This window comes from Tribolium madens, unplaced genomic scaffold (assembly GCF_015345945.1).
Source record: "Tribolium madens isolate multiple individuals breed KSU strain unplaced genomic scaffold, Tmad_KSU_1.1 Scaffold_7;HRSCAF=85;Tcas5.2_LG10, whole genome shotgun sequence".
Lineage (NCBI taxonomy): Eukaryota > Metazoa > Arthropoda > Insecta > Coleoptera > Tenebrionidae > Tribolium > Tribolium madens.
The window spans coordinates 4949866-4967318 of record NW_025401050.1 but is presented as its reverse complement, the minus strand read 5'-3'; the positions used below and the strand labels follow the sequence as shown (position 1 = coordinate 4967318).

Sequence of the window (17453 nt, the reverse complement as noted above, 5' to 3'; positions counted from 1 at the left end):
AAGAAAACTTTTGAGACTTCTGCCAGAGTTGTAAACAACTTGGAAGTCAAGATTTTTTAAAATTTTACTCACCTCTTGTGATTGAGGGAGTATAAGGTAAAGTTCTCTGGTTTCTTTGTAAAAGTCGTGGAATTACTGACCATTTTTCTATACTTAACTTTCTGAACACTTCGATGCATTTTTAATAATTATGAGCTCTTTTTCAAACTTTGCATTAACAAGCCTGTGAATCAAAAAGTTATTTTGAAACACCTTGTATATAAAACCGCTCGGATTTTTCTTACATACGCTTAGGACCGTATAAACAAACAAACTGAACTAAAAATTACAACCTTCTCGTCCATTGTGGAAAGTTTATTAACAAATGTTAAATTAATCTGGGCTCTTGATATAAATAATAATAAATTAATAAATATATCCATAGAAATATTTAATATGAAATAAGACTACCATAATTGGGAGCCCGTAAAACACGAGGGCCCAGTCTGCCTCTGACAATATTGTTATACACTTGAACAAAAAATTAATAATATTAAAAAAAACGTAGGAAAGCTGATTTTTTTGTCATTTCAATAAAAATATCTACTTCGTATTTATTACATAATACTGTTGATTATATTACATTTTATTAATAAGAAGAAAATCTCTGTAAACAATAGGTAATCAAAATTTTGTTAGCTAGTGAGTTAAGAATATCAAACCTAGGAAGTTTTGTCTGCCATTTATTATGTCTTGCACTTGGATATCTATAGTAATTATAAATATTGCTTATCTCTATTCTTTAACCTTGATGTAATACTTAATAAATTATCGAAATTTTTTTACCGGGAATTTGACATTTTCTTGCAAAAATTGCATTTTCTTTTGACTTATAACTGCGCTCAACTTGATTAATTAAAAGCATAATCACAACACCCATTTGCACGTGCTCTTTTTTTACCCGGCTTTAGATAAAGTTGATCATTCGAACATCCATTGAGAGATTACTCTTGAGAAAAAAATCTTATTTCACGACCTTTTATCCTTGCTGCTATTTAGATCCCTCTCCAGTTCATCTATTTAAACAAATTTTAAACCGGAACTCGTTTTGTGCGTTCGTCAGAATGTTAAAGTAAGTACAACATAATATTTAGTAAATTGAAAGTACTGAAATGTTTCAGAATCGAAACGAATCACACTTGCTGCAAACCTTTGAATGGTTTTTCAAATTCTGTTTACGATTTTCCTCAAAATCGTAACCATGAGGAATACCAATACCTCAATCACATTCTACAAATTTTAGAGAAAGGAGTAAAAAGGATCGATAGAACACGTATTGGAACTTTATCAATTTTCGGTGTCCAGATGCGTTATTCTCTTCGTGATAATGTCTTTCCTTTATTAACAACGAAAAGGGTTTTTTGGAGAGCAGTCGTCGAAGAATTGCTTTGGTTCATTAAAGGGTCAACGAATTCCAATGATCTCAAGGAAAAAAATGTACACATTTGGAACGCGAATAGCAGTAGGGAGTTTTTGGATTCGGTCGGTTTAGAGGATTACGAGGAGGGCGATTTGGGACCGATTTACGGGTTTCAGTGGCGACACTTTGGCGCTGATTATAGAGGCATGAGAGATGATTACACGAACGAAGGAATTGATCAACTTGCTAAAGTTATTCATACGATCAAAACAAATCCAAACGATAGAAGAATAATTATGTCGGCGTGGAATCCGATAGACCTGCACAAAATGGCACTGCCCCCTTGTCACTGTCTTGCACAGTTTTTTGTAGCTGATGGTGAACTAAGTTGCTTGTTGTATCAGAGGGCTGGGGACATGGGTTTGGGGGTACCGTTTAATATTGCCAGTTATGCTCTGCTTACTCGAATGATTGCACATGTTACAGCATTAAAGGTACTTAAATATGCTTCATTTCTTTAAATATATTTTAATCTCTTGCAGCCAGGAGAGTTTATTCATAGTATTGGGGATAGCCATGTTTATTTAAATCATGTTGAACCCATTAAGGAGCAGTTGACAAGAGCACCGAGATCTTTTCCAACATTAAATATAAAAAGACAAGTAAACAGTATTGATGATTTTACTTTTGAAGATTTTGAGCTTGTTGGATATAATCCACATCCTAAATTGTATCTGCCTATGGCGTTGTAAGTTGTAACTTACTAACATTTGATATGTAACTATCAACCACTCAGTTTTTATTCATTTTAATTTATGTCTTAGGAACATATTGCTAAGAATACTAGACAGTCGTTAAGTACGTTTTAGATGTAATATACAAGGTGTTTCGTTTTTATTGTTACAAATTTAAATAGGTGATTGAATATTCAATTTTAAGATAAAAGTTTCCTATAAACATGTGTCGAAAAAATTAAATAAGGGAGCTACATCCTCTGAAACGGGTACATCTTTTAATGAATTTTTTTCAATATTTCAGCCACCAACTGATAACCTTTATACACCCAAACGAATTCAAAGGTAAAATGTCAAAATTTTTACTCAGGGGCGTCCTAAACTGGGGGGGTTCAAGATAAAAGTACCCTAACTATTTGACCATTGGTTCTTGCCACTTTCAGCCACAAAATTCTAAATTCCATAGTTATTCACAAAAAAAAGGTCTCTTGCTTTTTTTCGATACAACTTACCGTTGTTGAGTAAAATTAGTTTACAATTTGTCTTACAAACCATAAAGAGGATAAAAATTAAAAATTAAATTAGTTCCACTGTTTAAGACACCCGTGATTAAAAATTTCGACTGATCTTTAAATTCGTTCAGGTGTTTAAAAGTAGTCAGCTGTACTAACTTTTGTAATTTTATCTATTCTGCAATAGTGGGAAAACCCCATTAAAAACGCATCTCTTTCAGAGGAGTGTAGCTCGCTTACGTACCATTTTTTGATACATGTTCATAGGAAACTTATGTCTTAAAATTGAATATTCTATCACCTGTTTAAGTTTGTAACAATAAAAACGGAACACCTGTATAAATACAAATATTTTATACGTTATGAAACTTATTTCTTGTCACGTCTGTAATTTAGTTCTAATAAGTATGTATTCTATTTTTATAATTTAAATTAATTAAATTACGAAATGTTTTTTTAATTTTTGGTCATTATTATTTTATTTATGTATAAATGTATCACATTAGTAAATTTTAGTTCACCGACTTAGTTTTTTCCATATTCAAATTTTAAACAATCATTCGTCGGATGAGCGTTCAGCAAAAAGTCAATCATATAATGATGTAATACATTATTAATATAATAACTGAAGGGATTTTTGCTGAAGGTTCAAAAATTGACGATGGGACGGAAAAAGAAAAGAGAGTCAGTCGGTGAACCGGGGTCGTAAAGATAAGTTGGAAAAAAGTGTAGTGCCTTGCCCCTGAGGACTGATAATGTAAGTATTTCGTTTTGTTTGATTGTTAGTTTTGTTGCTTTAGTGTCTTCAAGACACTGTGCATGAAATTCAAAACGATATTTCGAATACTTACTATTATTAAAGTTCAACAGCATTTACCGGATCAAAAAAATTCTTTTTACCTTCAACAAATTGAAGGAATGTTAAATGAAGGAATTATTAGAAAATCACATTCACCCTATTCTTCTCCCATAGTTTTAGTAAGGAAAAAAGGAGAAAACGAAAAAATGAGATTCTTTGTTGACTATAGAAAACTTAATAAAATTACTAAAAAGTCAAATTACTCATTGAGTAACATCACAAAATTCTTACTTACTTTGGCAGTTCCAAATTTTATAGTACTCTTGACATATTTAGTGGTTTTTGGCAAGTTGGCATCGAAGAAAACTCTAAAGAATACACAGCTTTTATCACTTCCGGTTTTGGACTTTTCGAATTTAATAAATTACCGTTTGGATTTTGCAATGCACCATCGACATTCCAAGATCTCACAGATAGGGTTTTTAGAAAGTTAAAATGGTCTAACGTTTTAGTATACTTAGATGATGTCTTTTCTGAAACGTTCGAGGAACATTTAACTAAACTGCGTGAAGTTTTTAATAGACTAAGAAAAGCAAATTTAACATTAAAAACAGAAAAATGCATTTTCGGTGCTCAAGAGGTCAAAGTTCTTGGTCATATTGTCAACAAACATCATATTTATCCCGATACAGAAAAACTAAGAGCTATTAGAGATTTTCCAAAACCAAAATCAAAAAGACAAGTACAGAGTTTTTTAGGTCTAGCAAACTACTATTGAAAATTTATAGAAAATTTTTCTAAAATTGCCCAACCACTTTATAAACTAATTAAACAAGATTTTAAATTTAATTGGGGACATGATCAGGAGGCCGCATTTAAACAACTTAAACATAATTTAACAACAGCCCCTGTACTCGCACATTTTAATCCAAAAATTGGATGCGAGTTACGAACAGATGCCTGCAAAGACGGTCTTGGAGTTATTCTTCTACAACAGTGTGATGGTCAATTACATCCTATCGCTTACACTAGTCGTACTCTGTCCAAATCAGAAAAAAAAATATTTAATTACTGAATTAGAAACACTTGCTGTCACACACGGTTTAACACATTTTTAGCATTTTATCCACGGACGTCCAGTCGCAATTAAATCAGACTATCATGCGTTGTGTTATGTAATAAATACGAATCAGACTACAGGCAGATTAACTCGGTGGGCTATTAAATTTACAAGAATTTTATTATGAAATCATCTTTAAAAACGGGAAGGCGCATAAAGATGTTGACTGTTTCACTGTTTGTCAAGAAATCCAGTTGAAAGCGAAGATCTTTTCGACGTACCGATATTTTTATTAAAATCTGATGAAACCGCAATGAAACAATAAAAAGATCATAATCTGAAAATTTTAGTACAAGCAATCATTAATAAAAACGACGTATCTATCCCAACTGGTTCGCGAAGAAGAGCGCAAAATTTTTAAGTAATAGACAGGGAAATTTACAAAAAATCCGTTAACTACAGGATCGGAAAATTTGCTGGTAATCCCGAAACATTTAGTGTATGAAATTTTATTCTCAAATCATTTGGAACCTTTAGCCGGACACCTAGGTATTGCAAAGACATATCCATAAACTTAAAGACCGGTACCATTGGGATGGAGAAATTTGTGAAAGTATTTTCGGATTGTCAAAGGAGAGAAGGAGAACAAAACAAAAAACCCGTAGGACTTCTACCACCAATACCAATAGGCACTCCTTTTGAAAAAGTTGAAAAAGTCGAAATGGAAAAACGGTCATAAATGTGGCTACGGATTATGCCATCTGTTGGGCGGAAACAAAACGCAGACCCAGTCGCGAAGTTCATGCTTGAAAATATTATTACAAGGCATGGTTCTCCGAAATACTTTGTAAGTGATAGAGGTACTAATTTCAGATCAGAGCTAGTAGGAGAACTTTTAAGAATAATGGGTTCGGCACGATAATTTTACAGCATACCATCCAAGCTGCAACGGACTCACGGAAAGATTTAATAAAACTTTAGCAGACATGTTATCAATGTTTACCAATACAAATCAAACAGACTGGGATGAATTTGTACCTTATGTTACACTACTAAAATGTCATCAATAGTCATCATTTATGCTCGTTTACAGACGAGAACCAATTTTACCTAGTGAGGCAAACTTAAAAGGGGACGTAGAATCGACAGATATTTTGAAAATTAGAGAAAAAGCTCTGGCTGTTAGAAACATGGCAGTGGAAAATATTAAGAATAAACAAAACGTGGACAAGGTGAGATACGACTCAAAACACAGGCATTTGGAGTTTGAAGTGGGAGACAAAGTAAAAGTTTTCATCCCCATTAGGAAAATGAAAAATTACTACTGAGGTGGTTTTAAATTACAAAAAAAAGTGAGCGGCGTGGATTATAAGACTCAAAAAGGACCTATCGCAAGATCACCGAAAGAAATTATTCACGTCAACAGAATTTTACTATTTAACGACCCATGGCCGCCCACGTTGAGTTACAATCAAGAAAATGAAGACGACGACGAGGCAAGTGCTGAGAGGAACTAGAGAGACTTTCGAAAAATATTTTAAACAAAGAATTCAAAACAAGTTCAAAGTGAAGGAAGAAAAAAAAGATTTGTTCGATATGCCAGAAAATTACTCTCTAGCCCATTGCGTTGCTGAAAATTTTAGAATGAAGAAAGGAATCGCTACTAAATTTCGCGAAAAATTCGAAAAAATTGACCAGTTACGAGGTCAAAATCAAAGTACTGGTGGCTTGAGTTTTTAAAAGTAAATAATCAGTTCATTTATTTTACTTAGTTACTAAAGTCTGTCTCGAGATAAGCCAAAATACGGTGCTTTATTTTCAGTTCTTTACACTATGAAGGAGCATATAATTAAAAATAAGGTAAAAAAGCTGGCTATGCCAAAAATCGGTTAAGCTGGAAAAAGTTCAAATACTTTATTTTTGCAGATTGCGACATAGAAATTGTAATATGTGAAATTTAGAAAATAATTCCTAATAAAAAAAGAAAATTTTGGTTTTTGTTTTTCCAAGTAATCAATACCATTATCCTGCAGGTTGATTTTGTACTTTATTCTTTGAAGAATATGAAAACCAAGCAAGAATACTTCCAGAATATTGCAAATGAAACCGTAAATTTAGAGGGAATGTTTTTGGGGGCCAATACCAAAACACGAAGAGAATCATATTACTTTTACGAACGTTCAAAAATCAAGCGATCATTAACTCCTGCAATCACCAAATTCCAGTCTCACTTTTGGAACCAACAACGCTTCAACACGTCCTGAAGAGATTACCTAGTTAGGACAAGGACTGGCTATCCCTGTCTTAGACATTTACAGGTATCAACTATCAACTTCCAATATGTGATTGTTCTGTTTTAGATACACAAATAGTGATAAGTGTACGAGTGCCAGTAACACAAATAAACATAAAGTGGATCCTCTTCGAACTCATACCTTCGCATGGCAGAACGAAACCTGCAGGATTTAGCATGGAGTACTCGAGTACTCTATTTAGCAGTCTCAAATACACCTACCTCGGAAGTCTTAAGAAATGCTAGACAAATATCGGGCTTCGCTCTACATCATAAATTGTGTTTTCTTCCCCGTTTTGCAAAAGACATGTTCCTAAGACCAGCATGCGCAAAGCAATTATATGAGGGTTCAACCATAGAAGACATTGGCAATGATTGCCCTATGAACTGTCATTCATCAACAGCCGTGACCATAACTGAAATTAACGAAGAATTAATAATATATCGTCACACACACCAAAATTAACTGCAATAAACTAACACAATCACTAAACTCTTCTTTACCAAAATATCGGAGTCATTGTAAATTACAAATTAACAACGAAATATAAATTCTATCAAGATTCCCTTGCTTTGATAACAACCCTCGAGAAGCAAAAATTAACCATATTATACCAGCGACGTGGTCAAATTTAAAATCATTTGTTCTTAATCCAGTTCACTAACCTTCGAAATCTCTCTGAATGGACCACAATTGGTCCTTAAATAACCCACATATAAATTTAACCACGTCAAACAGGGTGCTAAAAGATGTTTTAAACTTGATCAATGAGATCGATTTTACACCATCTTTTAGTGACACATATGGTTTGGAAGTCATTCAATAATGTTAATATGGAGCATTGTATTGTATCGAAATAATTTTTCTGATTTTTAAATATAAGAATCTTATAATTTTAACTTCAATGTCAGCACCAATGTTAATGTACAACTTAGTATTTTGTTAAACATTGTCGGGTCAGCTATATGTCACTACGATGGACACTCAATAATCCAACTGAACGTTTTTTCGACCTCGCAGCCCCAACCCCCGAGACGCTAACTTAGCTATCCCAAGCAGCACCAGGAGTCAAAACAACCAGTTAAAAGTAAAAGGAACTTTGTCTGAGTAGATTTATAACCACAATTTTAGTAAAAACTACACGTATGTTTTACCGTTTTGAAAACGATAGAGTTGTGAAACTTTGTAGTACCTTTTTTAGGATTGAAAACTAAAATAATTACTCTAATAAATTACTTTTCAGTTACTCCTACTTAAAAGTAATATTATTAGTGGCAGTCAAATACGCCATATTGTTAAATCGTCCAAATGTGCAGGTTCAGTAATAATATTTAATGAAATTAAAAAAAGTGCTTTATTATGTTTCTTTTAAGAATAACTTGAATATTAAAGGTATAAATGGCCAATACTGGCAAATAGAAGGACAAAAATAGTTTTAAAATGTTTAAAAATACTACCTTAATATCTGAAAAAAATTATTGTTTTTTTATTAATGATTAGAATTTAGAGGGCGCGTCTGTTTTATGCAAGTTTCTTCGGAATGTTTATCAGAAATTTGAGTTGGTTATAAAATTTTGACATCTCTTTGACGACAATTTGCTATAAAATCTATTTAGTAATGTATACAGGGTTATTCATAAATATGAAGCAATATTTGAACCTCAAAAATGACCTAAAAAATGATGTTAATTTAAATAATAACTCGTGTTACTGATAAGAATTTTACAGCCCTCGGAATGTAAGTATGGAAATTTGATTTTTTTGTAATAACTTTAGAACTATTTGACCAAATATTATAAAATTTGTAACATTTCCCTGTGACAACATACCCTTTAAACTGGTAATCACGAAAACCGGATACATCCACTCAATTTCCGGTTCCAACAGTTGCWGGTCACATTTTYTGTGTTTTTCCATTTTTTYGCTCTCTTAACACMAMTTTTTTATTGCCCAAATCGATAGAGTAATCAATTTCGATTAAAAAACGCATAACTTTTAATACCCTTAAAATGGACCGTTTCAAAGATATTTTAATTTAAACTTAGGACTGCACAACGCTGAAACYAAAAAGTAGGGATTTTGAATGGATGATATCCACGGTAACAAATGACCATGGTCTCACTAATCGCTGTCAGGCATCTGTCAACTTTGACATTGGACGATTATTAGACCATTAATCGAAAATATTTAATAAAAGAGTTTACCTCAGATTCCAAACATAACTTAGAATAAATCCAAATGGATCACGTAGCATTTAATTCATAAAAAATTCACAAAAATCTATCGTCCAAGTTAACAGATGCCTGGCAGGGATTTATGTGACCATGGTCATTGGTTGCCGTGGGTACCACTTATTCAAAATTCATATTTTTCATTTTCAGCGTTGTGCAGTCCTCAGTTTAAATTAAAATATCTTTGAAACGGTCCATTTTAGGGGTATTGAAGGTTATGCGTTTTTTAATCGAAATTAATTACTGTATCGATTTGGGTAATAAAAAATTGGTGTTAAGAGAGCAAAAATTGAGTGGATGTATCAGGTTTTCGTGATTACCAGTTCAAAGGGTATGTTGTCACAGGAAAATGTTCAAAATTTTATAATATTTGGTCAAATAGTTCCAAAGTTATTACAAAAAAATCAAATTTCCATACCCACATTCCGAGGGCTGTAAAATTCTTATCAGTAGAGATAGGCCACGAGTTATTATTTAAATTAACATCATTTTATAGGTCATTTTTGAGGTTCAAATATTGCTTCATATTTATGAATAACCCTGTATACTGGGTAGAACTATATTACTGGTATCCATTGCTAGGGAGTATAGACAGGAAATACTGTTGGACATTATGGAATACCAAATAAAACTAATTCTGAGAGAGACGAAAACAAGACGGTAGAATTATGGGTCTCTTTCATAAAGAAGACGAATAAACTATTTTACTACGTATCTGTTGAGTAAATTCGTCGCAATTATGAAGTCGTTGAAACGTAATTTAGGTAGTTGCGAAATAGTAACAAACCAGTATTTGCTATTCCCCACTTTGGGAAAATCTACGAAGATATTTCGCTATAGTTACGTATTAATCTATGGTAGCAATTTACTTTGAAGTTCCAGAAAAAATAAACGTTACGTAGTAGCTACCACAAAAAATGCTTGTTGGGATTGCTTCATTAGGTATTGACAATACCCAATTCAGCAATAGCTTGCAACCACGATAGGGTGTTCCACCTAAAAGGTGGCTGAACTTCCTGTTTGTGACATAATCCCAGTCCTTCAAGATTGTCGCCTCGACAATCCTTATTTTGTGCTACCCTAACGATTACAAATCTAACTTTTTCTGGTCACTCCACGAGATGTTCTTCGCTCATCTGTTTGGATCCCTGTGATCTTCATCTACCTCCTAATTTCGACCAGAGAGACGGCTTTGGCTTTTTTCCTACTTCGACAAGACTTCGCCTTGCAGGCTTTTGTCGGGACATGACCGCATTTCCTTGTTTCGCTTTGGTCTGTATTTTCTGTGACCCTTTTGTAGTTGTCTGGAGCGATTTTAAGTTGTGTTACTCTCTTGGTCTTGTTAAACCTCGATGGGAGGGTAGAAGACAAATTCTAGGCTTTGTACACCGGGTTTTCAGCATGATTTAAAGATGTTTTCTCAAGTTGACTCTATGATCTTACACTAGGATAGCATTCCTCCTTGGATGGTGATATGAGATGGCGTCTCGTCCAAATGGTGTGAGTAAACCAGAAAAAGAAAAAAACTTACATTACAATTTTTTTTCCTTAATCTATTAATGTTCTATTATGCTGACAAATCCGAACTACTCGTACGTTGAGTTGGTTCGACCTTCCCAGGCATCTTCTTGTAACCTTGGCCGTGACTATTTTTATCAGCAGTCCGACTGTGTTAATTTTCCCCCCTTTTCAATTGTTTTTTTCCATAAAATATTCTACTCCCGTTTTTTTTGCTATGTATTTGTCCCTTTTTTACCCCACGAGACCCATGTCTAATATTGATTCACGATTCCCTATGTCCTTTCCCATTGTTGTTTTTTTTTTTAAATAAATTAAAATATTTTTTATTATTATTAAAGACTAGTGAAATACTAATGAAATAAAAAGATATAATTTCTATTTAAATTAGCCTGGGACTTTGAAATTATGTTGGCAACACTAAAAGATGTCTTTATGTAGTCAACTTAACTTTAAAATTACGGCCCACTTTGATCAGAAATTTATTTTTCACGTTTTTCAGATTGTTTTTTTATAGTATAAGCGGAAATCATCAACCAGTAGCGCTGGTAACGGCAACGAAATATGGAAAACCTGTAAAATTAAATTTGACAGATCGAAATATGAAATTTGCCACTTCGTCGATTTTTTTTTCATAGACTTAATAAAATACCTATAATCATCTGCACCTCTTTGTGTCGGAATGAAATAACACACATTAGGTATCTTTCCAAACACCAAACGGTATAATCATAATAATTATGTAAAAAAAAAAAGTTTGATGTTTGGTAGGATATAATGTGTTATTTATTATAAAATTATAAATAAACATAAAAGTAGGTATGCAAATAAATTGTAAAAACCAATATTTTATAAAAAATAGGTCCAATTTTTTTTTTTTTTTGCTTGTTAAGAATAAGAAAAGCCGCGAAATGCTCAGAAGATAGAAAAGTATACAGGCTGCGCCAGAAATCGCGCCTCAGAGAAAATTTTCAAGTAAGGTAAGATACCAGGAACATGAAAAATTTTGACATTTATTTTTTGACATTTGACATTTTTTTATATCTATTTAAGGATACTGATGATCTTGTATATGTTTTTTTACAATTATTTAGTAATGGGACAAAAATTTTGTCAATAAAAGCCACAAATAACATTGAACAGAGTTACAATTTAAGATACAGCTTCCTTGTTTCCTCTTTTAATAGTCTATAGCAAAAAAACTTGGAAAATTATTTTTCCAATAGGAATAAATGGAGTCAAAGCAAACGTTAAACCCTCATACATTCCAAATTTTTGTAGATAAAATTTTTTTAACATTTTTTCCATGTTCCTAGTATCTTACCTTATATGGCATTTTTCTCTGGGGCGCGAGTTCTGGCGCACTCTGTATAAAAAAGAGAAGCTCCTTGCCTCACCCTTTCTTATTCCTGACAATCTGTATTGTTAAATAGCTTTACTTTTGACAAACTGTTTCTTAATACCCTTGATTTAATAAGTAGGTGGTGTCAGGTCTGTGTACAAATTTTATTCACAATCACTAAAGTAATATGCCTATTACTAACGTTTTAAAGGTCAGAAAACACGTCATTATATCTCATGAGGAGTAATAATATTACTTCTTTTGGGCGGTAATATGCAGGATAGCCAACGTTAAAATTACAAAAATATCGGGAATTTTTTCTTTTTTAAATTGTCAAGTCACGCATGATATTTTACTAAATTAGTATTCAACTGCTTCTGTAGCAGTTTTTCTTACTTCTAGGGGAACGTACTACTCCATTTCAACAATTTTAATATCAGATTCACACATTGAATAAAATGTAGCAAAAGCTTTTGCTAAAGTTTTGTCTCTTTCTTTCTTATAAAATCTCAATTACGTCTATCTTTTACTATTACAAGTAAAAGCATTTACTTAACTTTATTCATACGGCCCATTATTTCAGTTTTTTTGACATTTTTGAAATGTCGAAAATCAAACGTAATTTAGATGGCCTACCACGTTTGAACCTTAACTTTGTTAGAATTTTATTTAATTCAAATTTTTGACTAAAAATAATGTGAATAAAACAGCATACAAACCTCGGTGGTAATGGCTTTACCCTTTGTGCTTTATACATAAGCACTCGGGGTAATTCCATATTTACCACCTCGCTTGTAATGTACTATTTCTTTAACTGAGTTGTGTGAATTTTTAAATTAATTATTCTAAAAACAAGTCGGTGTAATTTCCAACTTGTAAACAAGGTCCAAAACGATTAACTAAAGTTTTTAATTAAAACTGTTTACAAAGGGGTAAAAACAATCTGAATCCAAGAAAATAAGTTACTACTGGATATACATCGTAGTGTACAGAAATAAACTTGACGTTCGTGGGCCGAAGAGTGGGTTGCGATTACTGAAAGAGCCGTGCTGCACGTCTTATGTTAATAACCCACACAGTTAACAAGGAACCGAACAAGGGTCACATGATATAAACACACTGCTACTTCTCCCAGAAAAATCCGGGCAGAAAGTACACTTTAATCGCCCTGTTAGTGACAAAATAGATCATTTCTTCATTTTTTCCCAATTACCAAGCATGACGTAACCTGTTACATGCCCTGTGTACATCGCATTAAACAATTCACCCGTGACCGTCCTTTGCAACGGTAATTTTTTTAACTAGTTGTGTAAAAACAAACGGCGAGCGCTACACCGGTGGTCGTTTGTCGATGATAATGGCGTCTTTGAATGCAAGTGTTGATGCACCGCAAGTTTTTTTTACAAAACGTGCATTTTGCATCGCTCTTTGTCAATTTATGCTATCACTTAAGCGTAAGATTGGCATCCGATGCCTTTGATGAGTTTTGTTTTGCACCATTTACATAAAACAAATTCGTTCGCTCAGACGATTCGGTCTTTTTCCTTTGTTGCAAACCGGAGGGCCTCTCGGATGACTTGCTCTAATTTGCGATTAAATGAAACAAATCATCTACTTTTTAGTTTAATTACTTCAAAAATATAACGAAACACTATTTGGATTGAAAGCAAAGAGAGAAATTCAAAATTACAAAAGCAATCAAGATATTTCTATAATTCCAAAAAAATTGCACTATATTTAGCTAAAAAAAATAAGGCAAATGAATATTACAAACATTTTTCGTTATCCTTTTTTTGAAAAAAAGAGTAAAACATTTCATTAAACATTTAAAGTACTTTATCCGCAAACATCACAAAAGTGACCACTTTTGTGACTTCATTTTACAAGTAAAAGTTTTACCTTTCCACCATGAAGTAAAGTATTTTTGCGCCTAAGCGTTTTTACTTTTATCATGACATTTACCAATGTTGTTTTTTTTTGTCTCTTTTACTGTTTCAGCAATTTCAGTATTCATCATTTTGCACTACTAACTGCACTAGTTAAATTACTTGTAATAAATTCTTTCAAAAACACCGTTTTTAGTTTAAAAAAACATGTTTATACCTTCCAAACTCAATAAGTAATCGGTTTAGAAGAATTTCAGTATCAAAGTCAATATATTTTTGCGTAAAAATATAAATTAACAAAGTTTGTGCCATTATTTAGAAAAAGTAATTTTTAGCTAGAACTCTAAATGATTGTCATTTTTGTTGTTAAGTTGGCGGCAAATTTAAAATTTATTTGCCAACTATGGCTTTATCAAACAAAAACGTCATCTGTTTCTAATTTAAATATTACAGATTAATTCAGTGTTCCCAATAGTTTTTTTGTCACATACACGAGTCTAAAAGGAAATCTGTAATTAATTTGAAATTTTGAAATTAAGTTGGTCACATTAAAAAACATACATTGATTCAAAACGGTAGAGCACTATTATATGGAAATAGAAATCGTTAATAGAAGCTCAGATTTGCTTTATTTATAATTAATTTTTCTGAGCCAAAATATGAATATTTAAAGATTGCACAATTTGCCAATGCTGCAGAAAATTTTGAACGAAATAATTTGAGACGTTTGTTACTATACAAACCAAAAAAATTTTGATGTGTTGTTCCCAACTTTAACCCTTTGAGAAAATCTTTACATTTAACATTTAACAGGGGTTTATGCATGTTTTACTTATTACAAGTATTCTTAAGATTTTATGTATTTTTTAATATTCTAGTGCATGTTTTAACTTCTTCTTCTAAAACACTAAATTACCTTCCCTAATTAAAAAAATAAAATTTTTGCAATTTTGAAGACTTATATCTACCTTAGGAAAGTTGTTATAACATTTATTCTCAACACTCATATCTTATACTGTTTCTATGGTGCATTATAGCTTACCTCTTATGTTGCCCTCTTCTATAAAATACGTCGTCAATCACATCGTATAAATACATAAAATACACTTATTTTGACATTTTGTCAATTTTGACACATTACTTTGTAACCAGTTCTGAATTTAGTAAAATTTCTGATACAATATTAGTATTGGAAAAAATTTTTGAAGGTAACACAAGTTTTATAATTTAAAAGTCTTGTTGTCTTAATACCTATTGTTTGCAATTTTGAGAGTAATGCAATGGTTCTAAACACCATCCGATTCATTGTACGGTTTTTTTTGAATCACGTTGTATGACAAAAATATGAAAATTACCATGTCTTCATATTTCATGTCTACATTAAACAATGTTGCCAATCTAATTTCAAAGTCGAAAATCACATTGATCAGAAATTTTACGCATGGTTGTCAAGAATCAGGATGTTTTAACAATAAAAAAAATAATCAAATAAATAGAAAACAAACAAAAAGTTTTTGGGATCAATTATGGAAACAATCAAAAATGAGTTAGGTTATGGCATCTTAGACGAGCAGTCGTAGATAAAAGATAAAATATTGGTAGACACTTTTTATTTTGTATTTATTTGAATATACTTACAACAAAAATAAAAAAAGTGCAATATGTATTATTATTATTATTATTATCAATTGTAAAATAATGACAATAAATGTCATTTTGCTAATGTAACAAAAACAAGAAAATTTTCTTTCAAACAGCCATTATTTTTTCAAGTTTCAAGTTTTTAAAATAAATAAAAAAATGGTACTGCTTAGGTAACAAATATCTACAATCCTTTAAACTTCTTACTTCCACTAAACCGACTCAAACTCTTGAAAAGCTTCTCTTCGACCGAATTTTCTTGTTTTCCTATAACTCGATGTCGACAGTCCCTTATAGCAACGGGAATTAGAAAATATTTTTGTTAAGTTGGTAGTCAGTAAATTATAAATATATTTTTATGTAATACAAATAACAAATTTGTTTCTAACTATTGTCGTATCAACAAGAAATTACCCCTTGGATTTTGGGATATTCGGGATATAAATTTGGTTAGGTTGGTTTCTGGTGATGTCGTAACTAGTGTCAAAATTTAGGTTAAGTCACCTGTCAGCTTGTATGTAAAATTCAATTAATAGTTGACAGCAGGTTGACAGTAAACGTCAACCGTCTACAACCCTAAGCATTCAAAATTACTTCTGAAAATTATAGTTACCAACAACATAAAAAACATAATTTTCCTAAAAGTTCAAATCCTAGGTGATAATTTCTTGTTGACAAATCTGTATATGATAATAATTTAAGTAATTAAATTTTATAATGAAGTGGTATGTAATTGTGAAATTAGGTTGGCAGCACTGAAAATCATAAAAACAAAAGAAATAATAATTGCCAAACATAAATTTAGTTTCTGTATTATACAATGTTGCCAATGTTATTTAGAAACACAACACAAATGGGTTTTTTAAAGAAATTTTCTACCAATATTAATGTATTGAAGATAATGTTTGCATAATAATCGTATAGTGAATGTATCTTCGAGCCGTAAGTGTTGCCAGCACGGTTCGTCTGTAAGAAAAATGTCCCCAGACAAATAAATAATAAACTTTCGGGTCAATCCCCGAGTTCCCGGTCGTGACAAAAGCTTCGTCTCTCATCGTCCATTAGTCGCAACCCGGTCTAATCCTTGGGGCTAGCGTGCGTCTGACAAGTGACCTCAGGTGACCTCGGAGGTAAGACGCATCACCCCGCAGTGCCCGCTGCAACGAGCGTCCTGACGCCGGGTCCTTAAACTCGTAACCTGGTAGACGGCGGCTCGACGGCTCACAGTTCAAATCCTGCAGGACATTCAACCCTTTCCACCCCCGAATCGAATTAAATCATACGATTTCGTACGACGGAAAACCCAAATGTCCTCCTACAGGATCAATCCCGTCAGGATCATGCGAATGCACTCCATAAACTAAATTTTACACATTTGTAAGCGAGACGCTCACTGCAGCCAATAAACTGTGACGGAGGATATTTTCTAGTTTAGAAGGGAAGATCGTAAAGTCTGGATGAAAACGGATGAAAAACGAACATTTTTCGGGTAATTTATATTACAGACCCAGCTAAGAAATTAGCTTCGACTGAAAGAACAATAATAAAAAGCAACAAAACCAGAAGAAATGTTTTTTAATGATGATTAAAAAATAACGAGGATTGTTTTACGAATCTGCGACTTCTTGATATATCCGGGTTCGATTCTACGTGATACGACCAACTAGACCAAAGTTGAAACCAAAAAAATGCTTTTTTTCACTACTAGTTGTAAAAGGTTCCACTATTTCGTTTGTGGAGAGATTGCAAATTTGTTTTTTTCTTCTAGTGGTCAATAATCATTTTTATTACTGACCAAGGGAAGTAATCGATTAGAAGTGGGTAAATACCGATATTGGAGGATATTATATTGACACAAATACAGGGTGTCCCAATCAAAAATGAGCCACCCCCGAATATCTCAGAAACTAAAAAAACTTTGCTAAAACGCCGAAACAGGTCAATTTTGTTTCCGAGGGAACTTTTTTTGACGTAATTTTTAAAGCACTTCCAGTAACTCCCTAACCCCCACGCACCCCAACTTTAAAAATTTAAATG

The 17453-nt window shown here is 32.5% G+C and overlaps 1 protein-coding gene and 1 long non-coding RNA gene across 2 annotated transcripts; both read left to right on the top strand.

Moving 5' to 3' along the window:
- Positions 1-1088: 1088 nt before the first annotated feature.
- On the top strand, positions 1089-2398 carry LOC123009756 (thymidylate synthase-like). Its single transcript, XM_044406266.1, has 3 exons — positions 1089-1111; positions 1161-1893; positions 1942-2398. The coding sequence occupies exons 1-3, from the start codon at positions 1104-1106 to the stop codon at positions 2149-2151; spliced, it is 951 nt and encodes a 316-aa protein (XP_044262201.1). The 5' UTR covers positions 1089-1103; the 3' UTR covers positions 2152-2398.
- Positions 2399-5303: 2905 nt separating this feature from the next.
- On the top strand, positions 5304-7516 carry LOC123009829. The gene is made up of 3 exons (XR_006413041.1): positions 5304-5736; positions 5811-6364; positions 6431-7516. It is a non-coding gene; the product is annotated as an uncharacterized LOC123009829 (long non-coding RNA).
- The last annotated feature ends 9937 nt before the right edge of the window (positions 7517-17453 follow it).